This window comes from Choloepus didactylus, chromosome 4, assembly GCF_015220235.1.
Source record: "Choloepus didactylus isolate mChoDid1 chromosome 4, mChoDid1.pri, whole genome shotgun sequence".
NCBI classification, from domain to species: Eukaryota; Metazoa; Chordata; class Mammalia; order Pilosa; family Megalonychidae; genus Choloepus; species Choloepus didactylus.
The window spans coordinates 155848206-155860413 of NC_051310.1; the positions used below are offsets into that span (position 1 = coordinate 155848206).

The 12208-nt window shown below is 35.9% G+C and overlaps 1 gene segment (V, D, J or C); it reads left to right on the forward strand.

Annotated features, from left to right (window-relative positions):
- Positions 1 to 819: 819 nt before the first annotated feature.
- On the forward strand, positions 820 to 1495 carry LOC119532948. The segment is given in 2 exon segments: positions 820 to 913; positions 1083 to 1495. Coding segments are annotated over 2 exon segments (462 nt in total).
- Positions 1496 to 12208: the final 10713 nt, after the last annotated feature.

The window sequence follows — 12208 nt, forward strand, 5'->3', positions numbered from 1 at the left end:
CATTACCCTACCTTTCATGATCATTCACAAAGGAAGGTCACCTAGAAAATATTCTGCTCATGCTGAGGATAGAGACTATAGCCCCTTGCTCTGAATCTTTTAGGAAACAAGTTGAGGTAAAGGGGAAAATATAAATTCCAAGGCTGGATAACCTAATGATCAACCTCTGGTTTCAAATATGGCCTTTCTAAGTAGGACTGAGCTATCAAGACTATATAGAAAGGTAAGGGGCTCTTCATTTCAGGACTCAGCATCTGAGGGTTATATTGTAAATTTCCAGCACAGCAGCTAGACAGACCATTGCAGTGAGGACAAATATTTCTGTATCATTAGTTAGAGAAGGTTAAGTATAGCAGATCCCATATGTTGGTAAGTTAAGAGGCTGTAGTGATTAGTATAAACAGTGTTGCCTTCTTATCATACATTGAATAGCTTCCAAGCTCCATGTGATGGCTGGAGATATGACATCATACACAGATCATAACATAAATGATTATTTCATCTTATTTTGTCTGTGTAATCCATTACATGTAGCATTTTTAAGTGTTCCTACCCTCAGTTACATCATATGTGCAATGACTGAACACAGCAATTTGTTGACACATCAATCTCCTTTCAGTATAAAATTTTACTCATGTTTATTTCCAGATGCAATTGTTATCACACTAAGAGTTGCATTTTCAAAATGAAGTTTGGGTTGGGCTAGACTCTCAGCCAGTACAGAGCGGAGTTTGCACTGCTTCCTGTTCTGGACAGATGCGGCACAGAGCTCACTAATTCTTATCCTGTCGGGTTCACCTCACAGTGAGGAAACCTGAAGTTAAAGAAGAAGGAGGTATTTTCCATCAGAGGAACAGCTTTACTATGTCCTTCTCCAGCTTGCTGAAGGCAGTCATGGTTTCCATATGGCTAGGTAGGGATGGTTCCAGTGGGAGTGAGCTTCTCTGTGACCTAAGGGTTGGGGACACAGTCATGTGTTTTGGGGACTTCAGGAAGGGTGTATCACAAGGTGCAAAAGTAGTATTGCCTTGTTCTCTACCAATAATCCCCTAAACCTTCTGATTCTATCATTTTCCCTTCAGGATCCAGTGTTGCCCAGAAGGTGACTCAAACCCAACCAGCAATGTTGGTGCAGGAGAAGAAGACTGTGACCCTGAACTGCACATATGACACCAGGGACAGTACTTATAGTCTCTTCTGGTACAAGCAACCAAGCAGTGGAGAGATGATTTTTCTCATTCGTCAGGACTCCTATAACCAGCAAAATGCAACAGAAGGTCGCTACTCAGTGAACTTCCAGAAAGCAAGCAAATCCATTAACCTTGTCATCTCAGCTTCACAGTTGGGGGACTCAGCAGTGTATTTCTGTGCACTGAGGGAGCCCACAGTGATAGAAGTGCTAGAGAATGGTGTACAAAAACCCCAGTGCTCTGCTCAAGACACCCAACTGATTAGGGACAAAGGCAGATTGCCATCACAGACAGGAAGTGGCTAGGGCTGTGGTGGCACAGGCGTAGAGTTAGAGGGAAAACACTCATTATAGGAAAACACCTGTTAATTTCACAGACTTAGTCCAGAATTATCATTCATCAAAAACCTCCTTACCCCTGAATCTTTGGCTTGAAATTAAACATACATAATTTTCAACTGTGATTTTTTTGAACATCCACAATAAATGAACTGGGAGAATTGGCTAAAGAAATTTAAAAATAAATGGCTGAAAAATCAGTAAAAATATGTGTGAGTTGTTGCATTTTCAAATCAATTTGTTCAATGAAGTTTTTATTGAGAATATATTATTTTACAGGCATTTTTCTAAAAAAGGAAGGCTCTGAAATCACTCTGCATGTTTACTCTCCTTTTGTATCATGTTGTTTTATCCTATTTTATGGATTAGTTTGAATTGAGTTTGTTTGCAGTGAGTAAATGGTAATGCAGGGATTGCAGAGAACTTCCCTCACAGAGATACAAACCTCTTTATTTGTAGGGAAGCTCAACTTCCCACACAGCAAAATAAGTGATTGTTGGTGATACCAGGATTCCTCAATTCTGGGATCTGAGTATGCATTGGTCAGAAATTAAGTTACAAGACTGAACAATATTGAAAAGACTTCAGGGTTTATCTAACTGTGGTACATTGAAGAACACTTTGGAGAAATAATGGACATGTTGCTATAAATCCCATTATAGTAGTTCAAAAAAGCATTTCATGTTTTTAAATTTTATTTTTAATATGTTTTTGTTATATATTTAATGCACATTTATTGTAAATATAGATAATAGGGAGTTACTTAGGTAAAACCACAAATGGAATCATTTAATACTGAAAGTTTTCTTCATTTTTAATGATTACAAATGACTTTTAAAATTTTAATGAAGTTATTCAAAAATATAGAAAATAATAAATGAGCCCCTGTGCAAGGACTATTTAACTATCAAATCTTAACACTTGTGACATTGGTTTCACTTTATTTTAAAACTTTCAACATTTGTGATAAAGGTAAACCTCTATTACTTTCCTGAATTCCTTTTCACTGATCAGTTCCCATAGGTAAACATTATCCTGAATTTGTTTATTATTCCTATATATCGTCTCTTATTTAGAATGTGCGTCCATACTATATCTCATACAAAATATGGTATATATGGTTTACAGAAATTGGACCATGCTGAAATATTTTAATGGGCTTGTCTTATTTGCGCAACAGTATTTTTTGATTATTCCACACTGATACAAGTAAGGTTAATTTACATACTTAAATATTTATTATTATTATACTATCATTTATTCATTCAATTTATTTTCATTTTGATGATGTTTTAGATTATTTCTGAGTTTATGTTGGTACACAAAAGCAGGTATAAACATTCTTAATTGTTTTATCATGCTTATCTGAAAGGATTTCTCAGGAATACATAAACAGAACTACGGAGTCATATGTAATGTACATTTTAAACTTTATTAAATATTGACAAATTGTTTTCCAAAGTGGTTGTAGTGATTTGAACTCCTAAAGTAGTGTTTGAGGTTCCCATTTCACTAGATCCATGACAACATGTGGTATTTTCAAACTTTTTAATTTTTCCTAACGTGAGGGAATGTGGCTTGTGAAATTTCATGCCACAATGTACATTTCCCCAGATACTGGTGAGATGGAGCACCTTTGTATGAGTTCATTATCCAGCTGGATTTCTTCTTCTCCAAATTACTGATTTATATCTTTTGCCCATTTTTCTGCTGGATTGCTGCTGATTTATAATTACTTTTAGGAGTTAATCATATATTTGATAATAACTTTGTTATTTTCATTTTTTTCAAAAAACCTTTTGTCTTTGGCTTGTATATTCACTTTGTTTATGTTTGTCAAGCTGAAGTTCTAACATTGTAAGAATGGCTGGTACTTCATATACATTCAATATTAATTAATGTTAACAATTAATTATTTTATTAACAATTCATTATAATAATAATAAAATAAATATTTTTTGACACTGAAGTTTTAATATGACATTCTCCCATAGTTTCTTCTAATTATGTGAATTTTTAGAAAATTAAACATTTCTAATTATGTTTTTTTCATTTAGGACTTTGCATAGCAAGAAATTGTCATTTTAATACAATTTGAGAAAGCAGTCTGTTTTATCCCCATATGATAACCTACTGTTCCAGAACAACTCTTTGAAGCATCTGATCTTTGCCCTCACATTAGCCACTTCTCTCATACACCAAGCTAACAGATGCACTGTCTCTGCTTCTGGGACCTCTATTCTTACCCATGGATCCACTTTCTGTTTTAGCAATAATACTTATTTTTGTTACCATAGATTTGTGTTCTTGGTAACTGGTCTGGTTTGCTAATACTGCCATTATGCAAAATACCAGAAATGGACTAGCTTTTTTAGAGGGGGTTTATTTGGTTACAAATTTACAGTCTGAAGGCCATGAAAATGTCCAAATTAAGGAATCAACATGAGTGTACCTAACTGAAGAATGGCCAATTGCATCTGGAACACCTCTGTTGGCTGGGAAGGCATGTGACTGGTGTCTTCTTCCTTTGCTCCCAGGTTGTGTTTCAAAATGGTTCCCTCCAAAGTGTTGCTTTTGGGGCATTATGTCCTCTCATAGATTCTGCAGAGCAAACTCTGTGCTAGCATTTCCAAAGTGTGAGCAAAAGTCTGTTTTCAACTACCATCTCCAAAATGTCTCTCTCAGCTGCAGCACTGAGCTCCTTCTGTCTGAGCTCTTATAGGGCTCCAGTAAACTAATCAAGACCCATGCTGTATGGGTGGGGCCACACCTCCATGGAAATAATCTAATCAAAAGTATTACTTACAGTAGGGTGAGTCACATCTCCATGGAAACAACCTAATCCAAAGATTCCAAACTAATCAACACTAATACATCTACCCTCACAAGATTGCATTACAGTATATGGCTTTTGGTGGGACATAATATATCCAAACTAGCATGAGGCTTCAAGTTCCTCTTTGTTTTACATTTTCATATTTTTGGTTATCATTGGATTTTACTATACCACTTTATTCCACTTCACCTTTGTGACCTCTGAGGTACATTTACTTCCTTATTTGGAGAGTATTTCTTGTTCTATCCTAATCGGGAGGATAAAAGTAGTTTACAGCTTTTAATAACAGGGAATGATCTAACATGCCTTATTTAAATGATCTGTCCATTCAACTGCTCTGGTTTCTAATTGATAACCCACTCAGCACTTCATCGGTATATTAAATAGCTTGAAATAAAGTAATTGTCAGTATAGATTATTCCAGGGAGAGATGAAAGCCATTCCTCCAGTGTTCTTAAAATTATTTACCACCAACCACTCCAACCCCTACCAGTTCCCTTTTACTCTGTTAAGCTTCTTTAAGCTTAATAGAATATATACTTTAGACAAAGTATATATTACAAACATTATTAGTTAATTGCGTATTTTTATATTGTTTCTCAAGTAACACTAGGCATGACTTCTTTCTCTAATAATGCTTTGAAGCTCATGAAGGCCAGTAATATTTTTTTACTTTATTTTATATTCAGAAGAGCCAGCAATTCCCTGGGCACATATTAAATTCCTTTATATGAATGGCTCCACTTCCTAGGTTTCATTATTTGCTATTTGCTATTACTAATATATAATAAGTTCTCTAATTAGGAACTATATTGCAGTTAAAGGTACATTTGTATGTTTTCTTCCCTGCCATCCCAACCACTTGAGTAGCTGTAATTTAATTCTTCTCAGTACAACATTTGTTTTACATTTTTCAGTATTTTTTCAAAAAAATCTGTTTTCAAAAGATTAGACCCAGAAAAGTATGAGATTAGGGACCAAAATGTATACACACTTTAAATTCCACTCGATCTTCACATATTGTTGTAATGAGTGACAATTTCCCTTTCCCTACATTTTGATGAATGAAAATCATCAACCTTTGACCATTAGTGAAAGCTCTTTTTTTTTTTCTACATTTATTCAGCCACAATTTAGCATTACTGTGTTTTCATGTTGGGTTTAACCTTTTATTTTAGTGGATAAAGAGCCAACATTCAAACTCAGGTCAATTGACTCTGGAGTGATGGGCTATTTTCACTAAAAAATGAAGCATAAAAATTGATAAATTAAGCATACAACTCAAGAAGCTAGAAAATGAAGAGCAAAATAAAGTGAATGAAAGCATATAGAAGGAATTAATGATAAAATTAAAGATAAATCCCGAAATTGATGAGTCAAGGGAAAATAATAAAATCAAAAATAAAACCATGGTCTGATATTTTGAAAATAATTTGAATACCAATACAATCCAGAGAAAAGTAAGGAAGAACCATACACACACAAACACACACACACACACACACACACACACACACACACACACACCTAAAATGAAACACAACAAAACTGAGTTGAGTTTATTTCACAAATGTAAGAATGACTTACCACTTGGAAATATATTAATATAATTCTTCATATTACTAAATCTTGAGATACTCAAAATGTGTTCTCAAGCCTAGTTTGATGGATTGTTTCCCTGGAATCTGGGATGATTCACAGTACCTGTATAGCACATGAGTATTTGTGCAAGCTCATCTGATTTTGGTGGCTCTTACAAATGCAGTATTTGGATTCTCTCCTTAATTTGACTGAAATCATAGATACAGTGTGCATTCTTCTGTTAGCTCCTTGTCATTTTTATATTATTTCTGTGAGGATGAGGGAAAATGATGAATTTTTTCAGCTATATTTGTATTGAAGTCTTGCCTTCCATATTACTGTTTGTGCATTTGTCCTTGATTGTGAGCTGCTCTAAATTTTATTCTGAAAATTGCTGGACTAGTCTATGGTTCAAATTTATGGGATGTGTTGACTCTTCAGATCCCTGGAATGATCCTGAAATTATTCCCCTTTCTCTACTTAAAACGCTGATACTCTTGAGAAATAAAGCTCTTTCTTCATCGGAAGTGACTGATTATGTCCAGACTATGCCATGATTTAAATTATAATGTATTTATATAGGAAGAATCATAGCTGAGAAACATTTTACTGATTAATTTGAACAACTATGCCTCAGACATGTTTATAACAAGTAAGTTACAAGAATAGAGAGGGTGAGAGTGATCACTGGCTATGAATGAACTTCCGACACTCTGGTGCCTCACGAAAGCCTACACGAGTTTGTCATTCTTGCTTTGGTGTGTGGCTCAAAGCCGGTGGCTAATAATTTGGATGAAAGGAATGCTCATGCCTCCACCTAGTGGTCAGCTCCTGAATTGCAGCTTTTGTTTCCTTATGATGATGTCTTTCTTGGTGAAAGAAACACACATGCAATTATTTAATTACTTTCCCTGCTGCTCCTTTGTATGAATAGAGCACCTGTTAACTTACTGCCTTCAAATATTTTAAGGCCTCGAAAAGAAGTCATTTTGCTACCCTCTACCTTCTCTCTAAAATCTATACTGGAAAAAACAGAGAACTCAATCTTTGTTAATAGAGATTTATATTTAAAGCTACTAGTTCTGCCTGCCATGTACTAGCTAAACACATGTGAGCTTTGTTCTATTAGTTTCAAAATGGGACAGTCATAACTTTCTTAATATTCTGTTTTTAGAATTTATCAAAACATATCCAGATGATTGACAAGTAGTAGGTGATCATTACTCTTAACAGGTGGTACACAAAAAGCATTTGACAGAATCCAGCACCCACTCTTGATTAAAAACTGTCAACAAATTAGGGGTAGAATGGAACTTTCACAACTTAATAAAGAGCTTCTACAACAAATCTAGATCTAGTGTCATATTTGATGGTGAAAGACCGAGTGTTTTCTCACTATGATCAGGAAATTTTTTCTCTCACCAATTCTGCTTGATATTGTACTGGAAGTTCTAATCAGTGCAATAAGGAAAGAGAAAGAAATTAAAAGTACATTGTTTGGAAAGGAAGAAGTGAAGTCTTCTTTATTTGTAGACAACATGATCCAAGGGATCATGTGGAAAATCTAAGGGAATCTACAAAAAAGTTACTAGAACTAATAAATGAATTTAACAATGTTGCTGGATAAAAGATCAATATAGAAAAAAAAACTGTATTCCTATATCCACACAGTGACAAATCAGAAATTGAAAGTAAAAACCAATATCACTTGCAAAAGCATTAAAATATTAAACATTTAGGGGTAAATCTTATGAAAGATGTGCAAGATCTGTATACTTAAAACTACAAAACATTGCTGAGAGAAATTAAGACCTAAAAAAATGGAGAGATATATTGTATTCATAAATTGAGACACTCAATACTGTAAAGATGTTGATTCACCCAAATTGGTCTATAGATTCAATGTAACCCCAATAAAACTCCTAGCAGGAATTTTTGTTAAAATTGACAAGCTGATTTTAAAATTTTTATAGAAATGCAATGTTTTGAGAATAACCAATATTTCTTCGAAAAAAGACAACAAAGTTGGAGGGATAGTACTACCTCACTTCAAGCCATTTCATGCAATAATCAAGATAGTGTGGTAAAAACAGACGAGTAGATTAATGACATAGAACAGACAGTTCAGAAGTAGACCAACCCACACATTTACAGACAAGTAATTTTTGACAAATGTGCAAATGCAATTCAGTGGTGAAAGGAGAGTCTTTCAATAAATAGTTCTTGAACAATTGTATATCCATATCCAAAAAAGTCAACTTTGATTCATACCTCATAGCATACACAAAAATATTACTCAAAATTGATCATGAATCTTACTAAATATAAAACCTCATTCTCTAAAACTTCCAGTTGAGTATATGAGAGAAAATCTTTGTGATTTTGGATTACCCAAAAGTTTCTTAGATATGACATCATAATGATCCATAGCAGAAAAATATTGATAAATTGGACTTTATCAAAATTAAAAACTTTTGCTGGTGACAGACTCTGCCAATAGAGTGAGCAGACAAACTAGAGACTGGGAAAAATGTTTGCAAATGAAGTATCTGATAAAGGACATGATTTCAGACTATATTTTTAAAAACCCTCAAAATTCAGTAATGAAAAATACAACAACCCAATCAAAAATGGGCAAAATATTTGAACAGAGACTTTGGCAAAGAAAATATGTAAATGGTAAATAGGCACAGGAAAAGATGCTCAACATCATTAGTCATAAGGGATATGTAAATTGAACCCAATAAGGTACAACCACATACCTCTAGAGTAGTCTTAGCAAAGATGTAGAGGAATGGAACATTCATTTACTGCTGGTGGGACTGTAGAATGGTACAATCACTTTGGAAAACAACTGGCTGTTTCTTAAGAAGTCAAATATCTACCTACTGTATGATCCAGTCATTTCATTCCCAGGTATTTACCTGAGAGAAATGACAGCATATTTCCATACAGAAACTTGTACACAAATGTTCATCATGCTTTATTTGTAACAGCCCCAAACTGTGTATAGCCAAAACATGCATCAACAGGTAAGAAAAAACAAATTGCTTTATATCTATGTAATGCAATACTACTCAGAAATACAAAGGAATGAGTCACTGAAATACATAACACCATAGGCGAATCTCAAAATAATTATGCTGAATGAAAGATGCCAGGCAAAAAAGAGTACATACTGTATAATTCCATATACAAAATTATAAAATGTGTGAATTAATATATAGTGACAGCAGGTTGCCTGGGAATAGGGGTGGGAGGTGGGGAATGAGTTGAGAGGAGGATTAGAAATGGTTAAGAGGAAACTTTTGGGGTAATACTTATGTTCATTATTTTGACGTGACAACAGTTTCACAAGTGTAAAAATATATCAAATCATATAAAATTGTTCACTTTAAAATGTGCAGTTTATGTCAATTATACCTCAATAAAGCCATTAAAAATCCAAATTCAACAAATATCTGCCCTCAGTGTTTTAGAGCCTTTTGGTATGGCCTAAAATACAAAATGCTTCTCCATATTTTTAAAAATGTAGATAACAACTTTCTCTACTCATGTGTTATACCCAGGTTATTTTCAACCCAGCATCATCACAACTGTATTGTTTATTTTCCTGTGTATATCTGAATGAAAGTTTGTGGTTGCTTTTCCAGGATCCCTTTATAACAATCCAAACAGATTCTGGCTATGTGCTTTGGAAGGTGGTGAAGAAAGGGGAGGGATATGTGAACCCAAACAACATCTGGGCCTGAATTTGTCATTTAGTCCTGATCTGGGAAACTTGTTTCATATTGACTCTGGACTCACGAAGCTCCTTGATCTGAATTTGTGGGTCAGTGAACCCTGGGAAACAGACCGAGCCCAGGTCCCATCGATGTGTCTGGGATTCACGTTTACAGGGCCTCACAGAAAGATGCTCCCTTCTCTGGAACTTCATCCTGCTAACCCAGAGAGGTTTTTAGTTTTCTTTTAGAAACAATATGGATATAAAAAAGTGAGCTCAAGAAGTGCTCATCTTTGCTGCTGATATTTCACAGTAAAGGAGCAGTTTTAAAAAATTTGTGCCATCATGGGGACATTTTCTTTGTGGTGACCCCAGAGCTAGCTCCCTGGTCCTTAACGGTCTTCTTGGCCTAGTACTGAATTCACAAATGACATCTGTCAAACTGGTGCAGGCTGGTTACCACAAAAACACCAGGGGAGCTTTCTAAAAAACACAATGTTGTGAGTCCCAACCCAGGAGACTATGACTTAAGAGGTTACTGGTGGGATCCCATAACCTGTCATTTTAAATCACTCACAAGTTGATTCCATTCTCAAACACCTCAGTTTGAGAACCTCTGCTGCAAAATACCTCTGAATATCAGCTGATGTGTCTTTCTCATTGTGAGTAGTTGAAAAAGAGGAGCGCCTTAATTCATGTTCCAGTCTTTTGATGTAAACCCACATCTTCTGCATTCCCCACCTTGTGAGAAAAATTATTTTATTGCAGTTTGACAACAAAATATTGGTAGATGGACAATAGCAGAAGCATTCCAGAGGCTAGATCTCCACTAAGAGTATAGGATTAGACATGTAGCCTGATTGATATGGGCTAGCCACTTTATCTTGAAGTCACTGAACTCATCAGGGAATAGCATCTTGATGACAGATCGTTTTTTATACCTTTTTTTTTTTTTACCATTTTCAAGTAAAAATTTCCATGGTATTAGAGAATCATGTGTAATTACGGTGTTTCCTTTTCTAGGAACACTTTGTAATGTTTTTGCAATTCAGGAATATTTATCTATACATAATATAGTCTGACTTTTTCCCTTGAAAAGCTTTTATTAAAAAGATAACTTTCCTTAAAATAGATAGTATTTTAGAACTGAAGAAATATGATACTTCAAGTAGTAGTGATCCCTGAATCAAATTATTTCTATTTCATGTGGCAAATATTTATTGAGCACCTGGTAAATGTCAGTATCTATTTTACCTGTTGGGATACAGTGCTGAGAAACACAGAATCAGTCAATAATGACTTATCCTGTTATGCTCTCTGATTTCAACCCCAAACCCTTTTCTGATATTCCAATGGTTTATAGAGTGGCCCACAGTGGACATGAAGTCTCATATTAAATGTCTAAGAAAATTGGTATCTTCTCACCTACAGGAATGCCCTGGTTGCTCTGCTAAAGATCCTCCATGACAGCTAGTGACCTAAGAACAAAAAAGACCCTAGAAGTTATGACAACTGTCCTTCAGATTCACAAGGGCCACCTGAAGACCTACAAGTGCTTTATGCATGAGGTCAGGGATGAGGACATTGTTCTGACCTTGGGGAGGAGTCCAGGGAACAATCATCCCAGCTCAGTGCCTTGTCCACAAGGGGGCGCAGCTTCCTGACACAAACACATTTCCTGCATGAATTGTAGGCTCAGATTTAGCCTTTCACTGTGACATCAACCTATCTGCATGTTAAGAATCAAGAACATTATTCATGAGGCATTCTAAAGATGAGCTCTTCTCCAGGCTTACTGACTGTGCTACTCTTAATGCTTGGTAAGTAAAATGCCTCTTAAAATTTGGATTCTTTCTTTTATGTTAATAAGATCTTCAATAATAGTTTTATCCAAGAGCTTTATGCCCAAGGGGACAAACTTTTAATCCCTCCACCCTCCAGGAGGAACCAATGGAGACTCAGTGGCACAGATGGAAGGCGAAGTGACCCTCTCAGTAAGGGATCTCCTGACTGTGAAGTGCACTTACACAGCTGCAGGTTACCCTACTCTTTTCTGGTATGTTCAACATCCTGGAGAAGGTCCTCAGCTCCTCCTGAGGGCCACAAAAGCCAATGAGAAGGGAAGAAACAAAGGTTTTGAAGCCACATACAATAAGGAAACCACTTCCTTCCACTTGGAGAAAGCCTCAGTCCAAGAGTCAGATTCTGCTGTGTACTTCTGTGCTCTGAGTGACACAGTGATGTGAGCTGCAGGGGGAGCTGAGCAGCTACAAGGGGCCTGACTCCTGAGGGTCTGACCCTGGGATCCTCTCTGGCTTCAGCACAGTCTAGCGTTGCTTGTTCCCAAGGCCTCTGGTGGATGCAAATGTCATACAAAGAGCAGAACAAGAAGTGAACATCTCCATAAACTACCCTTCATTAGTGAAATTGAAAATAGCCTGTCACCAATAGTTCCTCAACTGAGCCACCCAAACAGAGTGCTGCTCAGAGACAGCCAAGCACAGTCTTGGATGCCAGCTACCCCAATGCCACTGTCACC